At 51.8% G+C, this 22088-nt stretch overlaps 1 protein-coding gene across 2 annotated transcripts in view; it reads right to left on the bottom strand.

The window, feature by feature from the left end:
* Positions 1 to 1546: 1546 nt before the first annotated feature.
* SH3PXD2B (SH3 and PX domains 2B) overlaps positions 1547 to 22088 on the bottom strand; it is a 102814-nt gene continuing 82272 nt past the window's right edge. Inside the window, exons 9-14 of one of the 2 annotated variants that reach the window (XM_087429413.1) lie at positions 21795 to 21878; positions 19356 to 19473; positions 16038 to 16264; positions 13825 to 13874; positions 12781 to 12906; positions 1547 to 5616 (exon numbers count right to left, since the gene is read on the bottom strand). In XM_087429413.1, the coding sequence (XP_087285539.1) occupies positions 4075 to 5616; positions 12781 to 12906; positions 13825 to 13874; positions 16038 to 16264; positions 19356 to 19473; positions 21795 to 21878 (2147 nt within the window). In that variant the 3' untranslated portion in view covers positions 1547 to 4074. The remainder of the gene's footprint in view (positions 5617 to 12780; positions 12907 to 13824; positions 13875 to 16037; positions 16265 to 19355; positions 19474 to 21794; positions 21879 to 22088) is intronic. The other variant, XM_004428520.3, reaches the window with a different exon arrangement.

Here is a 22088-nt window from a genome sequence, read left to right as displayed (position 1 = left end):
AACCTTAGCTAAGTTAGGAGCAATTCCTCCTGGCTGAGGGAGGGTGCCTTGCACCCTCAGGCCTCAATGCGAGCCAAGTTCCCACTCACTCGGGCCACACAGTGTGACATTAGGTAATCTTTGGTCTATGGTATGGTATGGCCGTTTGCAGCAAAAGCCCGGAAGGGCCTGGACAACCAAAAGGGGGACAAGACTGCCATGCATGGCTGAGGCTGTTTGAGCCCACCGTCACAGTCCAGAGAATGGGAAGACCTCCCAGGGAGCAGTGTGACCCAACACTTAGGGACTTGGGCACAACGCAAGGATGGGAGCCAAGCCACTAAGGTTTTTGTTCTTGAAGTCGAGCTGCCAGCTATGTGAGGGCGGGAGCAATTTCTTTTTCCCACTCAGTGCTGGGTACTTGATACAGGCTGAATAAGTACTAGACCGTCCATCCCTCAGCCTAAGGTCCTTCCAAACCTTGGGGAGATATGGCACCTGACCTTTAACATGGCAAGTTTGTTTTCCTACATTCCACCAGGTAACAAGATCCCCAGTGGGCTCAGAAATGTTTTAAGGCTAAGAATTTTGCCTAAGAAATCGATTACATGGAGAGGCCCTGTGGTAGAGGCTTAAAATGACCATTGGAAGCCTGATATGGGCTCCAGCAACTCCTCAGGAGGGTACGGCATTAAAAGGGGTTCGAGCAGGCGCCCAGGTCTCCCCAAGTCTCAGACTGAGACAAGGACATTAACCCACCAAATGATAAAGAGATTTTGAGCGAAAAATCTGAGCGAAGATCTACTTTATCAAGTGGTGGTCCTCAAACTCAGATTTTCCGAAGATCTGATAGCACCACAAGCTGTAGTTTTGCCCTAGGATGTAAGATCAAATAGTCACAAGGAAGTACGCAGGGGTGACGTATGGGAAAAACCCACCTTTGCCTGCCTTTTGGGCTGGCATTTGACCTAGGATTTGGCCCACTGACATGTGTGATCATGGGGTGGGGGAAGGAGAAACCTAAATTAAGAGGGAGGGTCACTGCTTCCCTGGAAGCACCACGCACCTTTCACTGCAGAGGGCAGAGGAAGTCACGGGCACTGGGGAGCAAACGGTCAGCTTGGTCAGTATTAGGATGGAGCTGGGCACGTGGCTTCATCCTCTGAACCTCAACTTCCTCACTCTAGGGCGAGGCTGATCCTATGCACCTCACGGGGTTGTTGTGAGGATTAAGTTAAAGGAGGGAGCGTGTTTAAGCACCGGTGACCTGCCCGGAGCTTGGCATGGGAGTTATAACTGTAGCCCTGGACATTTTCCACGGCCGTAACTCCAGGAGAGTTTTGCATATGCTCCATCAATCGCTCACAGAATAGTGGCCACGGTCCTGGATGGTGTCACCCCCAGTCCTCAGGCAAGGAGAGCCAGGGGGCCATCAAGACCCCCCACTTCCAGTTGCCTGGGGAAGTGCCCGCCACTGTGGCAAAAAGGAGCTGGAGAGAGGAAGCCTCAGGCCATAGAAGTGTCCTGAGAAAGGAAGGTGAACAGAGAGGAATGAGGCTTCGGTACCTGCAGTTCATGTCAGAATAATAATAATAATAATAACAATAAAAAGTCAAATTCTTTGCAGGAAAACTTTCTGCCCAGAGTCAGGCGGAACCAGTCCATTCCCACCCAGCTGACCCCTGGGAGGAGGGAATGAGGCTGAAGACCACCCCTTCAGTGGAATCAGCAAACAAAAATCACAGCTCTTAGAGCCAGGCACGGAGCCACATGCAGCCTGGTCTACCCAGCGCCTAGCACATAGTAGGTGCTGACAGAATACTTGAAAAGGTCAATGAAGCAGAAAGTGAATCAGAAGAAAAAAATTTAGTTTGTCTTTTGAAATGTAGTCAAATCCTGCACAACAGCTTCACAAAAGCTGTTTAAGCCAAAATGAATCAAAAACTCAGGAAAACGTGCGATGGTGTCTCCTCCTAAGTGAGGGGACCTTGAAGAGGTGGGTGGCCCTTCCCCACCTCCCTTCCTCCCTCGAAGGTTCTGGGTGTAGAGTCAAGGGGCAAGCAGGAGCACCTCAGAGCTCTGCCCCAAGATTCCCGAGGGATGGGATTTACAGACCGACTGAAGCAAGGAATAAAGATGCTACTGTGGGTAAGAGGACACTCTTTCTCCTGTAGAAGCATCCAGAGCCCACGTGGCGGTGGCGGGGAGAGCAGAAGAGGGCTGTTTGCATGTAAATTTTTGGCACTGCAGGTGGACAGTGAGTGTCCCCAGGAAAGCTGGCCTTGTGGTTCCAGACGCACTGCAGTAGATGAACACCCCGAACTGGACATCTCTGGGGCAGGACAGGGCCGCTGCCTCTTCCCCTGCAGGGCAGGGTGGGATGCGGAGGGGCCCTGCCCTCTCACCCGCTAGTAGCCTGGTCCACAGGCAAGAGCTCTGGGCTGGGAGCCAGAAACCCTGGGTCCTGATTCTAGTTCTGCAATGCAGCTGTGCCTCAGTGAACCACATCTGTCAAAATGGCCCTAAGGGCTGCCCTGGGTTCCTCCTAGTGAGATAACAGAGAGGGAGAGCTCATGGGAAAAAAAGAAAACTGCTCTCCGAATGCCAGAGAGGAGCAGGAAGCAGCAGCACGGAGGGAGAGGAGACATCTGCCTGACCCTTGGGTTCCTGTCTCTTTTTGGGGTACTGCTTGCTAGGCTCAGTTTGGCGGAGACCCAGCTGCTGGTCCTTGAGCCACCAGGCTGCCCGAGGCTGGCATGTGGGACCACTTCAGTGCCCTTTGCTCATAAGCTCCATCCCCCTGTGGGGGCACCAGCACAGGTGCAGGAAACAGGGCTCTGTGGCAGCCACCAGGGCCCTGGGCGTCCCCCTGCATGGAGCAGCTGCTGAGGACAGGGCAGCCTTTGGGGCATGCTGCAGTGGGCCAGAGGGGTGGTGGGTGTGGGAGCAGCCACAGACATCCCCTCACCCACACCACAAGGAAGCCACATGGCCGCTTGCTCCCGGCACCCGGCCAGCTTCTCCCTCTGCCCTGCCTGGTTTGCCTCTTACGGGGTGGGGGAGGTGGGGGTGGGAAGGGCATAGGCATGGAAGTCAGGCAGGCCTGGATTCAAATCCTCTTTTCTCCTCTTCCTAGCTAGAGTGCCTTGGGGACACTGAGTCCGAGTTTCCTCATCTATAAAATGGGTATAATATGGTAAGAGAGGGTGGTTGTGAGGGTTAAAACATGAATGTAAAGTGCCAATTTCAGTGTTGGCATCTACTAGCTATTCAGCAAAGGGAACGGCCCCCTTATTCAAACAAACTTTGAGCACTCGCTCCAGGTAGACAAAAATGAAAACGCCCCAAGGCAAGTGGGGATTCTTATTTAAAAGCCCTAGGATTGATGAGCCTGCGGCAGGAAAGTGAAGCATGCTCAGAGCTGGAACTATTTCCTTAGGACCAATAAAGTCCCAGGACAGAAGAAGATGGGAGGCAGGATGGCCGAGCGGACCTCCACCCCACTCCTGGGGCAGCTGCATCTGGTTGAACCTGAGAGGCCCATGGTCCTGAGGCCTCGGGGAAGAGGAAACCTCCCTGGGATTGGCAATGGAGCCAACTTCTATAGGATGAAGTTCTTTCTGGTACCAGGCATCCTGGAAACTGAGTGAACAAAGTCACTGGGCTCTTAGAGACACGGAGAAATTAGAGCAAGCTGTCACGGACTGGGTGGGATGCCAGGGAGGGCTGTCCCTTCCTATGCCTGGTCCAAGCCATGAGAAACCTTTTCTGCAGTTTCTCCAGATGCTGGGTTCTGGTCCTGGAGACCTTGGAGAGTCATGGTCCTGCTGCTGGGTGGGCAGGGAGGCTGGGTGGAATGCCACTGGCCTTAAGGCAGGGATGCTGAGTGGAGAGAAAGCAAGGGGTGTGTCTCTGAGCCTCCAGGGGATGCTGTGATGGGAGGGATCACTCTCCACCCATGGGAGGGAAGAAATCACGGTACTCCAGTCTTCCTTCCTTTGAAGCTGCGTGGAGGATGATAAATTAAGAGGCATATTAAATATGTGGGTAAAGCCAGCAGGGACGCTTGGGACCTCCAGGCAGGGAGGGAGGCGGCTACGGCTTCTTTCTGAGATAGTTGGAAGGAATCCACCCTTCCCAGGAGGGGGCCCCACTCAGGACCTGGCAGAACCACCAGCCGCTGCTGTTCTTTTCCCGGACCTCAAACACCGTCCCCTCCTGGAAGCTGCTGGTATCTTCGTCTCCTTCAAAGTTGGCCACGGCCACATACAAGTCCTTCGGGCCGTCAGCGCTGGGGACGGGGGCTGCAGCCATTTTATCCCTGTTTTCTCCAATCTTGCCTGGCCCCCGTGGCCCCAGCCCACTTTTGCCTCGCATGTCATCCTGGCCCCCTGAGGAGTTGGAGAGAAAAGGTTTGGCTTTTGGAGGGACAAGGAGGGCCCGGCCTGGGGCAGGAGCCACTTTGCCTTCGTTGGCCTCACGCTGTGGTCCTCTGACCTCTGGGAGGGGCCTGGACGCGGAGGAGGTTTTCTTAGGGGGTGGTGGTCTCCGGGGTGGGACCACGGGTCTCTGCTGGGCTGCCTCTTGGAGAGGGACGGGCACATTCCTGGGAGCAGGATCCACGGTCTTGGCTGGCCTCGGAGGAGCTCTGCAGGACATCTCCTTTGGGCTGAGCCCATCCTGCTTGCCCGTCCTCTCTGGGGCGCGGCCAGGCCCCTCCCCTGGGGGGAAGCTCCGGCTGAAGGCCAGGTCTTGGCCCCCGACAGCCTGGTGGCTGCTCTCCCCATCCAACGAGGGTTTCTCTTGGGACTTGGCAGGCCTGAGCTTGCTCCTGAGGTTGCAGATGTCCACTTGGTCTTCGCCCTGAGGTGGCTCTGTCCTGGGGGAAGGAGCTGGTTTTGGCCTAACCTGAGGTTTGGACTTCAAGAAGGGATTCTGGGGAATGGCTTCTGGCTTCTCCTCTGGGGGGTCGGCTTTGGACTTGGAGACGGGTCGGAGGTTGGGCCTCTTCACCTCCTTGGCCAATACTTTGTGGCCACACTCCAGCCCCATCTCATTTTTCAGCTGGAACAACTTGCTTTTGTCAGGTTTGGGCTCTGGCTTCCTGCTGTCCCGGGCTGGGGGGGTGTGTTTGGCTGGAATCATTGGCAAAATCACGCCAGGAGGCTTGGGCGAGGAGCCCCTGAGCTGCTCCATCCTCTGCCGCTCCCGTTCCTGCAGCTCCCCTTCCGACTTGATGATGGATTCTTTCCGGGGAGGGAGGCTGGGCTTCTCCTCCAAGTCGGGGTCCGAGATCTCCTCGTACCCTGCGCATGAGGACGTGTCTGAAGACACCTTCCTCAGGACCTCCTTACCACCCTTCCAGTCTTTGGACCACGGCATCCCAGAGTCCACAGCACCATGTGGTGCCTCGGGCAGGGGCCGGGAGGGGCCAGTGGCTTCACTGCCCGTGTTGCTCTCCATCGGGGCTGCATCCCCCAGCCGGAGCTGGGTCACCTCATTGGGCAAGGGAGCCAGAAAGTTGGGTCTTGAGGCATTGCTGGTCTTCTTATACTTGTCAATGAAGGTTGCTGGGGCCCATCCTTCCTTATCTTCAATCTGAATGTACCACCAGCCACTCAAGTTCTTCTCGATCACCTGAAAGGGAGGACAGAAGAAAGGACTTAGTAGGTATGGTCTCAGGGCCAGTGGACCACAGTGGGCTGCGAGAACCCAATGCAACTGGACTTCTAGAAGCAGAAATTTGGACTCGGCAGATTCCCAGACAACATCTCTGGTGGCCCATCTCTGGAGACTTGACTGTGTATCAGGAACATCTTAGATGGGGCTAGGTTCTTGTCTAACTTTGGATTCCCCCAAAAGCAGTCCCTGAGACATGGACCTGGCTGTAGGTAGCGAATCTGAGAGGTGATTTCAGGAAGCACAAGTGAGGCACGGGGAAAGTGAGAGCCAGTTATGAGCTCTGGCCTCTGGGGCTTAATCTGCCAGGGACCCTCTGAGAGACCATGCAGAATCAGACTCAGCCCACTGGGGGTGGGGACAGTAATCTCCTCACTCCCAGTCCCTCCCCCACAGGGCAGTAGCTTTCCCCCTTTCTGGGCTGGACGCAGGTGCAGGCACCTGTGTGCAGCTGCAGGTCAGCTCGGGGGCTCGAGATGCAGGGCAGGCCACCAGCAGCATCTGCTACAAGTCTAAAGGACAAGGCAAAACCCACGTACACCCGACACGAGCCCTGATGGCTGCTCCTTTGGTTGAGCCCCACACGGAGTGGTTGGCTGGTGTTTCTGGGTCACGCTGTATGGACACACTCAGCTCATGTTTAGATGCAGGGGAACCGCTGCTGATGGAGGTAAAATAGACTTTCATCCCATCTCCTTCTCCCTCTGGGACACACTCCCACTGAATGGAATGGCGGGTGGAATTGCTCACGTTATTTAAGATCTCATGTTTCCTGTCTCGTTTTTGTTCAGTATTGTATGGCTGAATTCACACGGGTGAAAGGTGTGCATGCTGCATGTTACAGGCTGAACTGCGTCCCCTCCAAATTCATATGCTGAAGCCCTAACCCTCCCCGCACCTTAGAATGTGACTGTAATTGGAGATAGAGCCTTCTAAGAGGCAAATAAGTTAAAATGGGGTCCTTAGGGCGGACCTTAATCTAATATAGCTGGTGTCCTTATAAGAAGAGGAGATTAGGACACAGAGAACATACAGAACGAGGGACGACCAGGTGTGAACACAGTGAGAAGGCAGCTGTCTGCAAGCCAAGGAGAGAGGCCTCAGGGGAAACCAAACCTGCCAACACTTTGATCCTGGACTTCCAGCCTCCAGAACTGTGAGAAAATAAATCTCTGTTGTCCAAACCACCAAGTCTGTGGTATTTTGCGATGGCAGCGTGAGCAGACTAACACACTGCAATTCTCTGGCAGGCTCTGTGCAGAGGAGATCTGATTAATGCTTACAACCGCCCTATGAGATGGCAATTATCGTCCCATCTTACAGATGCAGGATCGAGCCTCAGGAGAACTGAGGAGCTCACAGCGGGTCACGCAGAAAGTCAGTGGTGGAAGTGGGAGTCAGAGGCAGGCTGGGGGGCTCCAGGGCCCGAGCCTTTACCACTACTCGACCGTGCCCTGGAAAGGGGACCCTGCTTGGGGAGCAGCCGTGCCTGGGGTGAGAAAGTGCTGGGGGCAACAAGGGCCCAGGGCGTGGTTCTGCTGCTGCACTCGGCCGCCCGCCCAACTCAGAGAAGATGGCAGCCACAGACCCAGAGCAGGAGGCAGAGGCTGGGCTCTGGGGCCTGCCATCCCGGGCTCTGGTTCTGCCTCCACCTCCTACTGCTGGAATGGCCTGCACAAGCCACGTGCCTGAGATTCCACACCACACAACGGGGATGACGGTAAGAACACCACCACCCACTCGCAGGAGTTTCACGCCGACCAGATAAGCTAATGTGCAACAGCATTTGGTGAACACTGACAGGAAAACATTAGCTGTTCTTAAATTATTGTGGAGATCACTGGGAAAGCAGGATGCACGGGACAGGTCCCACAGGAGTCTCTCCAGGGAAGGGTACTGATAAATGTACACCCTCCATGTGAAGGTGACCAGCATCTTATCAACACTTGGTAGCTCTGGTAACAAGCGAAGGTGATTCTGGGCATACAAGTTATCGTCGGCACATCTGTGAATTCACCAACTCTAACACTTACGTATGTGAGCAAGTGAAAATAGGACACCAATCAAAATAAAATATATCAGTGAGGATTTGCTAAGCTTACACTCTATGCAGAGTACTATGGCAGAAGCTCTAAACATTTGTGTTCTGAATCACAATTCATGGAGTTTTGTTTATTAGAGAGAAACCAAGAGCAATTATGAATAAAAGCAAATACAAATTCACAAGAACGAAGGGGAAAGAAAAGAGCCTGGGCTTTAAAACCAGAGCGACCTGGGTTCAAATCCCAGCTCCACCACTTCCTAGTTTATGTGGCCTTGGGCAATTCACCTAACCTCTCTGTCTCAGGTACATCTGTAAAATGGGCTAAAGATATGGACCGCTCGGGACTTCTGTGAAGATGAGTTATCAAGTGTGTAAGGCACCTGCATGGAGAGATGCCTATGTCATCACCATATCATCATCAGTAAAACACATTTTGAAGATATACAGACCAGGCAAGAAACTAAGGTGTTCCTAGTAGCACCAGGGGAACACTGTGGTTCCATAAGTGAATTCTGAAGCCTAATACGATGTTGAAATGAACCAGGAAGCAAACTGGAGAAGAAACAAGAAGATACAGTATTTATCTTAAGAATACCTGTTTAAGCCAAAAACTTCAGCGGCAACTATTTCCCACTCGAGTCCCTCAAGTTACCACTGCAGAACCTGTGCTGACATCATGCAACAGTAAGCACAGACGTCTCAAGGATGGGTTATATCTGTGCTTTCCGCAAAAGAATGCTTGGTATTGAGCTTTTTATTGGATCAGCTTCAGCAAAAATAGACAGGCTAAAAGCCAGACACAAAAAAGGGGAATGGTTCTGGTTGAAGTGGGTGGAGCCTGGAGGGAAACTCCCCAACACCTCCAGGGAGCCCCAGGGATCCACGAACTCCCTACCACTCGCAGAGTCAGCCCTCGGCTTCAGTGCATTGTCCATGACATCCTGAGCCACCCTTGGCGGATTCTGGAACATTCTGAGCCAGGGAGTGGTGGTGGTGATCGGTAAATGTTCAGTTTGCCAGCATGCTCAAACAATGTGTGTGTTTGCACAAAATGCTGGAAACTCATCATCTTAAAGGAGAAGGTTTTATAATGTTTTTCAACTCTCTGGGGAAAAAAACCCTTTATAATACGCAATTCAGTCTTCTGTTTTTAAGACAGGAGATGGAGTGAACAGCAGCTTCCTCCTTTATGCAACAAATCCAGGGAAACAAATAAATGAATACAAAGTCAAGCTCAGAAGGAGGAAGGGGAGAGGTTAGTGGGCCAGGAATTGGTAGGAACGACTGACATAAGCTGCAGAAGACAGCTGTGGCCCAGGGGGTTCTGAGGCAAAAGGTGGCAGCAGTGCTGACGCCGGTCAGACCTCAAGGGGGCAGAACCCAGGAACAGGCAGGTCCAGGAGCAAGTGGCAGGGGTTAACTGGGACACCACGGCAGAAGCAGCCAGGCTGGTTGACCCCTCTATGCCCTGTATCCCATTCTTGTAGGACAGGTGGAGTAAAGAAGGTGACTGCTCACAAGTGGAAACAGTGAACATGGGAGCCTGGGTCACAGAGACACGACAGTGCTCGGTGGCTGACTCAGAAGTCCCCAATCTGGCACTGAAACCAGTGGAAGCTGACCAGCTACTTCTGTACACTCCCCAACTGTCTGCTGCCACTTCTTACACAGCCCCAGGCAAGTACTAACACCATGAAAAGAACTGAAATAAATACCAATACCATGGCAAAGGATGTGCAACTGAGGAAAGAGATAATGAACAATCTCAATAGGAGCTTAAATTAAACATACTTAATATCCTTAGAGAGATACAGAAGGGCATCCAATTCATGAAAGAACAAGCTATTATGAAACAAGAACAGGTGACTATGAAAAAGAATCAATAAGAACTCTTGGACATGAAAATTATAATTGTTTTTTTTTTTTAATTTTTGTTTTTATTTATTTATTTATTTATTTATTTATTTATTTATTTATTTATTGTGAGGAAGATCGGCCCTGAGCTAACATCTGCCAATCCTCCTCTTTTTGCTGAGGAAGACTGGCCCTGGGCTAACATCCGTGCCCATCTTCCTCCACTTTATATGGGACGCTGCCACAGCATGGCTTGATAAGTGGTGCATTGGTGGGCACCTGGGATCTGAACCCGGGCCGCCAGCAGTGGCGTGCGCGCACTTAACGGCTATGCCACGGGGCCGGCCCCCTATAATTGTTAAAATAAGCAATAAACTGAACTGTTAAAGAGCAAATTAATGAGCTAACAGATGAAGCAGAATGCTCTAAGAATGCAGCACAAGGGATGAAGATGGAAAATACGAAAGAGAAGCTGAGACATGGAGAATAGGGGCAAAAGTTCCCATATCTGTTTAATAACAGTTCCAGAAGGAAAGAATAAAGATAGTGAAGGGAGTCAATATTTAAGGAAGTAAAAGGGGGAATTTTCTAGGAAGACCTCCCGAGTCCTTAGACTGAAATAACCAACCACACACTAAGCAGGATAAAAATAAACTCATACCCAGACACACTTCGGTGCCATCAGCACTTTAAAGATAATGAGGAACTCCTGAGAGAATCAGAGAAACGACAGATAACGAACAAGAGAACAAGAATCAGGTAGACAGTAGTGCTTCCTAGCAATGCTAGATGCAAGAAGAGAAGGGGACGATCTTTTCAAAGCGCCGAGGGAGGATGACTTTAAACTCGGAATCCAAAACTCAGTTATTGAGGCCGGCCCTGTGGCTTGGTGGTTAAGTGCGCGCGCTGCGATGCTGGTGGCCCGGGTTCGGATCCCGGGTGCGCATCGAGGCACCACTTCTCCGTTCATCCTGGGGCCGAGTCCCACATACAGCAACTAGAAGGATGTGCAGCTGCGACACACAACTATCCACTGGGGCTTTGGGGGGAAAAATAAAAAATTAAAAAAAAAAAAAAAAAAAAAAAAAAAAAACTCAGTTATTGAAGAAGGAGGGGGAACTAACATTCAATTCTCATCATGTCAAGAAAGCATCATGTACAGAAGTGAGGGACTGCACTTAGTTAAGAACTGAGACACGTGGCCCTGGAGCAGCTAACACAGGGGAGGGAAGAGAAACCAGTGCGAATCAGGAGAGGCTTCCCGGAGGAAGCAGAGATTTGAGGAACAGTTGGGTTTTGATACGCCAAGTTCAGTTCAAAAAATGGCCTTGAGTGCCTTCTATGAGAAGGCAGGTAGAGGGCTACGAGCTGGGTTAAAGGAAGGTCATTCCTGGAAGAGAGAGTAAGAAAGGTGGGGAAGGGTCAGCTGGACCTGTGGGGTTCAGAGAAAAGCAGTGGAAACAGGCTGAAAAGCAATGGTAGCAGGAACAGCTCTTGATGATGTTCTGGAAAAACGGCTTGGAAAGATGTTAAGAAAGAGGCATGTTTCATGTCAGAATAGGATACATATGTTTACAAACAGCAAGATGGGGGAATTGGGCATAGAATTCTCTTGCAGCACAATCAATATGCCTTGTGAGTTCTCTCTGTGTATTTGAAGTTGGAAAGACCAAAATGGCAAAAAAAAAAAGGGAGCAGAAAGAAAGCCTTTTAGAGCCTTGGCGGTATTTCTGCTTTCCCCTAAGTTTCTCTGTGTGGATTAGGATTTGCATTTTACAAAAATTAGCTTGAGAGACTTCAGCTCAGGTTCTTTAAACACCCCTGCAGACAGCCCTCTTTCAATGGGCTGAAGGACACTTGGCTTGAGGAGAAGTTTCTGGAGAGCCCTGGGCAGAATCAGTGCTGGTGAGGCCCAGGATGCACCTTCAGGAAGTCGCCTCTGCCAGGCTCACTGGGCAGCTGCCCCGGGATGCGAGGGGAAGAGAGAGAGGCAGGAAGTGTCAGAGCTGGAGGGAAAGAGGGGGTGCTCTGGAAGCCTCTCAGAGAGCGAGTAAAGACCCTTAGGAGACTGCCACACTGACGTGTTGACTCAATAACCACTCATTCACTCCTTATTTCCTTCATTCACCCAAACCTTCACTCATAAAGGAGTGGTTTACTGAGCACCTACTACGGACCAACACCAGGGCTACAGGCCAGAATGGAGGAAACACACCCCGGCCTCTGCGTGTTAAGCAGGAGGCTGGTGGGGAGACAATTTTCACTGATTCGACAACATTTATCGCAAATCTACCATGTTCTAGGCACTGCACTGCCTGTGGGGATACAGGATTGAGGAACAGACATGATCTCTGCCATCCTGAAGTTCCCAAATGTCGGCACATAAATAACCACAGGCTGTCAACACCCCTGGCTCAAATCTGGAGACAGACATGGGTTAAAATCCCGGCTCTGCCACCTTTTAGCCATGTGACTTTGGACAGTAGCTTTTTTCGGAGCCCAGGCTTCCTCATCTGAGACATGGGGACTGTAAGAGTCCGGCCTCACAAGAGTGAAGGATCACGTGACCAAGCGAGCTACTGCGTGTCAAGTGCTTGGTACAGTGCCTGGTGCCTCGCCGCTATCCCGTGACTCACAGGCTTTCCTGGGAACAAACACCTTCCAGCTCTAACCCCATGAAGAAAGAAAAGAGAAATGAAGGGTAGAAAGGATTTATGGTGGCCTTTATTCAGGGAACAGAGTAGACATGGAAAGGAGTGGGAAGACAAGGAGAGGAGAGGCAAGAAGTAGGAGGTGATAAAAACAGAACACAAGCCAGTCACAAAAGACCACATAGTGTATGTTCCTACTTACATGAAATGTCTAAAACAGGCACACCTATAGACAGAAAGTGGACTAATGGTTGCCTAGGCCTGGAGCTGAAGGGACCGAGAGGGACTGCAGGGAAATGGGCGTGACTAATGGACAAGGTTTCTTTTTCGAATGAAAATGTTCTAATACTGATTCTGGTGATGGTTGCTCAACTCTGCAAATATATTAAAAACCACTGGATTTTATACCTCAAATCAGTGACTTGTATGGTATGTGAATTATATCTCAATAAAGCTGTTACAGAAAAAAAAAAGAATATAAAAGTAGGAGGTGAGAGAAGCAGGAGATGAGAAGTAGGGCGCTGCTTAGAATCAAGAATCCCAGGTAGGCAGCGGGACACCAGGTCCACTCACCTCGACCTTCAGGCCCGCTTGGAAGCTGATGCCGTCGGGGATGGTCGTCTGGAATTCGGCGATGGTGTAATACTCTTCCTCCACCTGGGGTGGGACGGGGGGCTTGGGCAGGTTGAGACCTCGAGGCTGGTACAATTGAACACAGTGCAAACTCCAATGTGAGTGCGCTACTGCCGTGCTGCAGGGGGGTGTGGGGGGCGCTAGGGGACTGGGGCACAGTCACCCTTGGGGGATACTGGTGGGCCCACTTGGATTCTAAAGGACAAAACAAAGAGGACCACTCATTCCTAGATGGGTCACTGGCCCTTCAGCTTTAGAGCGATGAGAAGAAACACGGGACATACGCCTATAATCACGAAACTTTGGGGCAAGACAATATATTCTGAATATAAGAGGCAGCAAGGGTTGTGGAAAGAACACAGGTTTGCGAGTCAGACCCATCTGGGTTGGAAACTGATTATGTGAAGGGTTTTGGGCAAATCACTTCCCCTTCTGGAGCCTTGTTTCATCTCCTGTAGAATGGGGATTATAACAGGCTCTAGCTGGTGGGGGTCACTGTAAGCATTCAATAAGTTAACGTAGGGAAGCACCCAGCACAGCGCATGGCACCCAACAGACGCTCAACTAATGGCAGACATTAAAAAAAGAAGGCCCATTTTTCAAAATACTGGCTAGAAAGGTACCTAAAGAATTAAAAATGGAGCATGAAAGGAAGATATCAGAATGGCCCCACAAGCGACATTTGTGTCCTACCCCAGTTTCAGATGCAAGTGACCTTATTTAAGAAGACTGACCTAAGAAAGCCAGGTGGGCTCAGGAAGCAGAGAGCACACCCTGAGGCCCATTGGTCACAAAGCCATGGGCAGACTGTTTCCCCTCCCTGGACCTCAGTCTTTCCAACTGTTAATGGGGACTAGCACTTGTACGGCCAGCTTCTCGAGGCTTCTGTGTAGACAGGTAAGAGCATCTTTAGGAAGGGTGAGGTGAGTGTGAGGGTCAATCTCAGGTCAGGGCCTGCCTCCCCAACAGCAAGTGTCCACTTACTATGGTCATATCCCGGCGAGGAGGGGGTCTCTGTCTCATCTTGGGCGATCCTATAAAGAGATAAGATCTTATTTTACACACTGAAGAATTCTACAGATAACATTTCTGAGGTGGACACCAGGATAGATCTATTCTCTCCCACAGAAGGTCAGGCGTGACGCCCTGCACAGGCGTTAGTGAGCCGCTGCGGCGCTTCCTGTGAGAAGAGCCCGATTAGGAAGGGGCTGCTCAGACTTGGCTCAGGACACCAGCACGCTGTGTGCTGGAGCAGAGGAAAGCTCTCCAGGAAGGGCAACAAGTGTAGGCTTCAGAGGAACGCAGAGGTGGGTCACAACTAGTTACTGGACTCTCTGAGCCCCAAGGCCGTCATCTGCAGGAGGCGGATGACGCCTGCCTCCCAGGAGCAGTGATGGAGTGGAGAGGAAACAATACGTGTGAGGTTCCAGGTGGCAGTCACGAAATAAATGTTACGGCTCCTGGCTTGGTGCTCTAGGGCAAACCCAAATCTAACAACACACAAACAGAACCAAACACACGTGGGCTGATGGCTTCAGGGGTTTTTACTCTGGAGTTGGGCTGCCCTCGCTCTGGATCTCAGGGTCAGGAGGAGGATGACTTTGCAGTGGTCCAAGGCTCCTGGCTCAAGGCAGAACATGGAGGAAGTCACCCCATCTGTTGCCAGAGCTGGTTCAGCATGGGTCCACAAAGAGGGGTATTTTGGCAGTTGGGGTGTGGAGGAGACTGCTAATCTCTTAATTTACTACAAATGGGTATTTAAGAGATTAGCAGTCTTCCATTAGAATAAATAGCAACAGAGTTTTAGCCAGACACTTAGCTGTCTACATAAAGACTACATTTCCCAAACTCCCTTGCAGCTAGGTATTACCATGTGAATAAGTTCTGGCCAATGGGATGTGAGAGAGTGGAAAGCGTGTAACTTCTGAGTTCTACACTTCTCCCTGCCTCCCTCATTGGCTGGACTAGTGGTGAGCCATCCTGGACCAGGTGGATGAGCGCAATACAAGATAGATGCAGCATAACAAGACTGTTGACTGCGTGGAGTTGCCATAGCAGCCCTGGACGTATACCTGGACTGCTCTGTGTGAAAGAAATAAACATCTAAATTATTTGAGCCACTGTTACTGGGTGTGTGTGTGTGTGTGTGTCTCTCTGCATGCGCCCTTGTGCGTGTGATCTTTGCTTGAGCATCCTAATCTACATCCTAATGAACAAAAAATGTGGGGTTTCAGATTTTCATTTGCTCCTCTGGTATTAATGGGAATCTCCCGGGCTCTCGGCCACGACAGATTAGAATCACAGAAACCAGGGGCTGGGAAGAACCCCTGCCATGGCATGTCAGTGTTTTCTCAGAGCAGCTAAGCAGAGAACTGAGAGACTCGAGAAGTTCTAAGAGCCACTATAACCAGCTGGAGAAGCCCAGCCAGGGGCAAGTGACTGCATCCCTGTGGCTAGAGGGAAGTCTTTTCTCAAGAGACAGGTTCCTTCTGCCCTGCATGACCACGACAGGATCACATGCTTGAGGCTGGAGTCCTGGGCACACAGCTGACAACAGTAATGAACCCAATTACCAGGTGTGTTGGGAGCATTACATGGTAAAATATACACAGGGAGGCTCTGAAAAGCAGGATGTGTAAAGGACTGTTGTTGGAGGAAACCCAGCACAGGGTCAACTTTTTCTTCCTCTGGCTCAGAAATGAGACCATGCAGAGAGCACAGGTGCTGGAGTCAGAGGGGCCTGGGTTCAAGTCCTGGCCCTGTGGACTTGTGTACTAGCACTGTGTACTAGCTGGCTGGTCTTGGACAAACCACCTCATCTCTCTGTTTCCTAATCTGTAAAACAAAGTAATAAATCCCTCAAAGGTTGTTACGAGGAGTCAATGAGACTAATTATAAGACTCCTGGCACACAGTAGGGGCTTGAGAAACAGTAGCTATCATGATCATCATGAGATCGTGGAAAAAACATGGTGTGGAGTAGGAAAGCAACATCTCTTGACTCAGGTCTTGCAACTTGCTGGCTGAACGATCTGGAACAAGTTCCCTGGGGTTTCTGAGCCTCTGTTTTCTTATTTACAGGATGGTGGGCAGCAGGGCTGTTGTAAAGATGAGGGACAATATGTGAGGAGCTTGGGGTACAGAGCCTGGCACACAGTAGGCCCTCAGCTGCTGGGAGCTCAGGTGGGCATCACTCACGCTGCCTGATGTCGCTCTCAGGTGCTGCGCGGCCTTCAAACCGGCCGTCCCTCTGGTTGATGAGCAGCTCCTTCTCCCTGCCCACTGCGTTCTGCTGCCGGGAGACTCCATCCAGGTCAAGGACGCCTGCATGGGCGGGTGAGCCGGGGCCCAGCTTTGGGGGTAAGGGCTCCCCACTGCTCTTCTTTAGGTAGGAGGCTGGGGCCCAGCCCTCTTTGCCCTGGTACCTGGGAGGAGGAGGAAGGATGCTGGTCAGGTTGCTCTGCCAGGCCTATGGGAAGAAGCTGCGCTCCTACTGTGAATCATACTTCGGGTCCCAGATGGCAGGAACGATGGGTCACAACTGCCCAGGGCCAGAGGCCGGCACACTGCTCGCTGCCTCCTGATGAAGCCTAAGCCCTCAGCTTGGCATTCAAGGCCTTCCCAACTTGGCCTCTCCTTGTCTCCCCAGCCTCGTCTCTCACAGCAACCCTCACGTCCCACCCACCCGAAGTGGCTTGCAATCTCCCAAATGCACCACCATCTTTCACCCGCCAGGCTCCTGCTCCTGGAAACTCTCTGCCTAGAAAGCCCCTTCCCATTCTCCTTCCTGCTCCTCCTTCCCAGCTCTGTTTAAGACCACTGCCTCTCTCTAGCCTTTCCTGAGGCTTACAGAGAAAGAAGCCTGCCCTCCACAGTGCCCTGCTGTCTCCCGCCCACCGCAATCCCGGCACCTATAACACACTGACACTTGGCTGTGGTGGTTCTGTCTGCCCAGTTAGAATGCGAGCTCTGGGGGGACTGCGGTTGACTCATCTCTGTGTGAATGAAAAAATAAGAGGACAAGTGGACAAAGTGCCAATGGGCCTGGCGAGCGTGAGCAGCCGGAAAGCTCTGCTACAGTCATTGTCCCCTGACGGTCATTGCAGCAATGACAACAATAATTAATGATAATGATAACTGGCACTCAGAGGGCACCTACTCTGTGTCAGGCCTGTTCTAAGCACTTGACTGCGATTGATGGATTTCATCCCTCCGATGCTGGGAAGGGGTAGGAATGGATTCAGACCTGGGCAGCTGCACCAGCCTGCACTCCTAACCCCTGTGCTCTGCTGCCTCTTCCCAGCAGCCCCAGCGCTTGGCACAAAGCCTGGCACAGACAAGGCAGGCTCCATTCATGTTGGTTAACATGTAGATTAAACGTGCATTCAGCTGGGAATGAAGCAGTTCGGGGGCTGGTTCCACGGCTTGCCAAGGGTCAGCTGGACATCACTGAACTGTGGAGTGACTGAAACCCCGACAGACCAGCTTACTGAATTCTTACTTCTCTGCATGACAGAACTCAGTTTCACAGCAGGACCAGAGGGGTTAACCCAGACCAGATGTGTGCTGGAGCTGGCTCGCACCAGCTTGTGACAGCCAACGGTGCACACCTTTCCAGAACTCCCCGTTTAGTGACATCACACTGGTAGCTTGAAATCAGCCACAGTGGGAGTATTTACACTAGGGGAATTGGCAAACACCACAATGCAAGAGCATTTTTCTGTTGGAGAGCTGGTTGTTACGCATTTACCAGCATGCCACTGGTCTGGCCCACAACATAGGTGCCCACACCTTTGGGGAAATTGAACAGACTTGATTGACTGGAGAGGACATAGGGCAGGACCAAACCTTTTGTCAAGAAACACTTTAAGAACTAAATAGCATTGTGTTTCAGTGAAAAAAGGGTCCTTTATAACTGGATGCAAATTTATAAGGACATAGAAATCTACAGTTTGGCGTCTGTCCATCTTTTTTTTTTTTCCCTTGGTGAGGAAGATTAGCCCTGAGCTAACATCTGTTGCCAATCCTCCTCTTTTTCCTGAGGAAGATTGGCTCTGGGCTAACATCTGTGCCCATCTCCCTCTACTTTATATGGGATGCCACCACAGCACGGCTTGGTAAGCGGTGCTTCGGTGTGCGCCCGGGATCCGAACCTGTGAACCCTGGGCCGCTGAAGCGGAGCACGTGAACTTAACCGCTCCACCACTGGGCCAGCCCCTGTCAATCTTAAAATACCCTCTGAGAGGGAATAAACCTTGTGCTAATTGAAAAACGTCAGGCTTTACACAACTCACGCCCTCACTATGAGACATAAGCAGAGAGGCAGCACGTGCAGTGAGGAGTGGGCTTTGGGGTGAGAAGGCATGGGTTCAAATCCTGACTCTGTCACTTTCTGGCTTCGGCCAAACCTTCAGATGACTGCAGCCCTCGCTGACATCCTACTGAGACCTCATGAGGGACTCGGAGCCCAGTTAAGCCACTCCCGGATTCCAGAGGCACTCAGTTTTGGGATAATTCGTTATGCAGCAAGGTAAGGTTATATTTAATATATGTTAGGCGTCATTGTCACTGCTCCTGCTTCAAACCTTGGTTATTCTGAAGTCCCCTCCCTCAGGAAGCCGTCCTGACCCCTGGGCCGAGGAGCCCCTCTTCTGTGCTCCAAAGGCCCCCTCCAAAGACACGCCGCTCCTGCCTGCCCTGTAACCGTGTCAGCGTCTGTCTCCTGCGCCCGTCGGTGTGAACTACTGTGTCTTTCTCACTGTTGACTCCTCAGCTCCCAGAACAGGGCTTGGCCCAGAACAGACTCTTGGTGTGAGCATGTTGAATGAACGCGCTCACACCATGAAGTGCCACAGGCTCAGCCCCATGTGAGTGGCCCTAATGCCCTGCCTCACATCATGGTGTAGATCTCAGGCTTCTTCCTTTGCCCTGATTTCCTGTGGTCACAGCCTGCCCACTAGGGTGAACAAGGAGGGTGTTCCCAGGATTCTCATGACTATACCTGGGAAAGTACTGGGCAGACCATGACGAGCTGGCCACCCTACCTGAGGTTCTGATTTCATCACATAGGGGAAAGAGCTGTGCCAAAGTGTCTGAAATGCCGGTCTCCTGCTTTCACTATTGGACCCTGAGATGAGCGCAAATGGCCAGCTCCAGGATGAGTTACAGTCCATGTGGTGTTACGCATCGTACTGATCTCAGAGCAGGGCTGGAGTGGGAAATCACTCATACAGGGCAGCTTCAGCCTCCAGTTACTCGTTATGAGAAACATCTGGAGGTAGAGACCAGTCTTGCTCAATGGGGTTCCTGCTATCTGTGGTTCAGTGTGTTTAGAGAAGGTTTTGCTTATTATGGATTTTTAGAGAGGGAGATGGGTAGGGAGGGAAGCCAAACAGCACAGAGGAGAAGCATCCTTTTATGACTCAGACTGAAACCTCCCCCCATCTGCAATCGCTTACAGGCCTCTGTGCAGCTGGAACCCACATGACCCGAACCCCACCCAGTTGTAGCGGGTACCTGATCTTCCACCAGCCTTCTAGGTTTTTCTGGATGACCTCCACCACGGCCCCTCTCTCCAGGTTCATTTCATCCTGGTCACGAGCTGTGTAGGGGTAGACGACTGTGTATTTCTCCTCTGTGGGGACAAAGGGATGTGGGAGTAAGCCAAGGACACTGAGAGTCCTGGGATGCTGATGGCTAAGGCTGTGATCTGTGAGATGCCCTTGTCCATCGGAGGGAAGGATTTCCTCCAGAGATTTCTGTGCACCCCCCAAGCCCTCACTTAGCTCTGGATGACCGTGTGCAAGCAGCAACAGGACACAGGACAGGGGGCAGCCCTCAATCCCTCTGAAATCCCTCAGCGTCACACGTTTGTCCTCATCTTCCTCAAATCTGTGCTTCAAGGTTACCTTCCTCGACCTTGCCTTATGCAATATTCAGGTTTATTTTTCCCTCCATACTGGGAGTTACCTTCTAGCACACCATGTAATTTACTTATTTATTGTGTTTCGTGTCTGTTTCCTCTGCTAGATTATGAACGCCATGAAGGCAGGGATCTGCGTCTTTAAGTTCATTCCTCTATCTCCAGCACTGGGTATGGTACCAGGAATACTTAGTAACTGTTTAGTAAGTTAGTCAATGTTTAGTAAATGAACAAGTCCTGAAGGCCTGATGGGAACCAACTTGCTCATGCTGAGGGGGTTAAAACCTCCTTGGCTCCCCCTCAGTTCTCATTGGTTGGCAGGTCAGGGATGAGCCGGATTTGGCAGCATGTGGTTTCAGGCTGAAATCACTACCAAGGAGGAGACAGCTAGCAATTTTCATTACCTAGCTGGTAACTGATCTTCACTTTTCATTAACTATTTTCAAGCACCTGGATCCAACCATGCCTGAAGCTTCAATTTTCATTAAGTGATTGGGGTGTCTTCCACGCCACTCTCTGTGGTTCCCTGCTCCCCCCCACCAAAGCCAAAAGACTATCCTTGTGATCCCATCCTCCTCCCAGAGAGATGCCTCCAGCTGTGTCCCTGCCATGGCGGCCTCCCTTGATGGCCCAGGTTTGGCTGGGAGGGTTGCTCATTGTCTCACTCAGGCAGGGCCCTCCAGAGAGCAAGAGAACAGCTCCTATCCCTGCCAGTGTCTGCTCTGGCTGCTGAGATGGAGGACAATGGAGAAGCGTCCCAGGGGAGGGCGGCGAGCAAGGAGAGGACTTTCCTGTGTTGGTTACCTTCCAGCCCCCAGGGAGCAACCGAGCCAGCTGAGGGCTGGGGTGATGGTTGGTGTGTTGGGGCTGACTCTCTCTCTTTGGGAAAACACCACAGGCTGTCTGTGGCCTGCCCGGCTGGTGCAAAGGGAGGCGGAAAACACACAGGGCGTTTATTTATTTATTGATCTAGCCTACTGACCTGCTCCATGGGGGCTGAGCTGACTCAAGTTGCACACATCCTGTGTACAGCAGTCAGCTGTTCCCCTCACTCCTGGAAGCTGCAGGTGGGGTGTGGGTGCTGGGAGGGGCACAGGGGGTAATTCTAGCCCCTGGATGCACAGAAGTTCCATTTGGTTGGGCAGGAAGGGGCGCTGCCTGGGTCCTAGAGTAAGTGCAGTCAGTCCTGCAGGCCCTGGACTCTGGGGGCCCACACCCTTGGACTGAATTACACACGGATTCTCTAGCACTCAGAGGCTCTCTGGGTTCCCTGGGATGCTCAGTGATGGCTAACAAAGCTCAAGGTGGGGAACCTGCTAGATGCAGGGGGGACCTGCTGACACTGCCTGCTTAGCATCCACCTGCCCTTTCTCTGGTGGACTACCAGCCTCGTCCACATGGAGGGAGGGGCAGGTGTGTGACCCTGGCCTGGCCAAAGTGCTACACCCCCTGCCCACCGTGATTGGTTCAGGGATGGCTTCTCATCCAACTGGGCTGGTCGGAACCAATCCTGGGACGTGTGTTGGAGGAGAAGCACTTTCTTCCGTGGCTGTCCCCGAAGAGGGCCCAGAACTGCCGTCACCATGAGAGAACAGTGTCAGTGAGGTAGAGAACAGAGCAGAGAGGTGGGGAGGGTGAGTCCCAGGTCCCAACAACATTTTCCAGTCCCTGGATCCAGCCAGGCTTGAAGCTAGCCCTACCCTGGACTTTCCTGTGAAATGAGCCAATACACTTCCCTTTTTGCTTAAGCTGGTTTGACGTGGGTTTCTCTTCCTTGCAACTTGCCTGATGAACAGGTCACTGGCTCAGAGGCCCCCAGGACCAGTTTTTAACTTGGGAAACTACAGAGCCCCAGGCTGAGAAATACCCCCGGCTCCCTCCTCCCAGACCGACATGCCAGCACACACGGTACAGACAAGATCACGGTTTCTCACATGCAACAGGCACGGGCAGTCCCGGAGCAGGGGGGCGCATGCAGATGCAGGGACCCGGCTCCAAACACCGACCCGGGAAGAAAATGCCAAGGGAGGCACCTGGACGCCAGCTGCTGGCATACAAGTCCCCCAGGGTCCGGCGGCGGCCCACGGGCTGGGGCAAAGACCAGTACCTCCATGAGACTAGACGGGCAGCGTGTGGAGGCAAAGGGCAGAAGGCAGAGGTGAGAAGAAAGCACTTCCAGTGTCTCGAGGCAAAGGAGGCACTAAGCCCATGTTCCCATTTAGGAGTAATTCTTTCTGAGTCTATGTCAAGCCCCAGGTGTCTCAGAAGGGCCCAGTTCCTGAGTATTAACCTTGAACTTGAGTGAAGAGACATCCAGAAGACATAAT

This window comes from Ceratotherium simum, chromosome 4 (genome assembly GCF_057802395.1).
Source record: "Ceratotherium simum simum isolate JZ-2026a chromosome 4, ASM5780239v1, whole genome shotgun sequence".
NCBI classification, from domain to species: Eukaryota; Metazoa; Chordata; class Mammalia; order Perissodactyla; family Rhinocerotidae; genus Ceratotherium; species Ceratotherium simum.
Note: the sequence above shows the minus strand (reverse complement) of the source record. Positions and strands in the feature narration are given on the sequence as shown.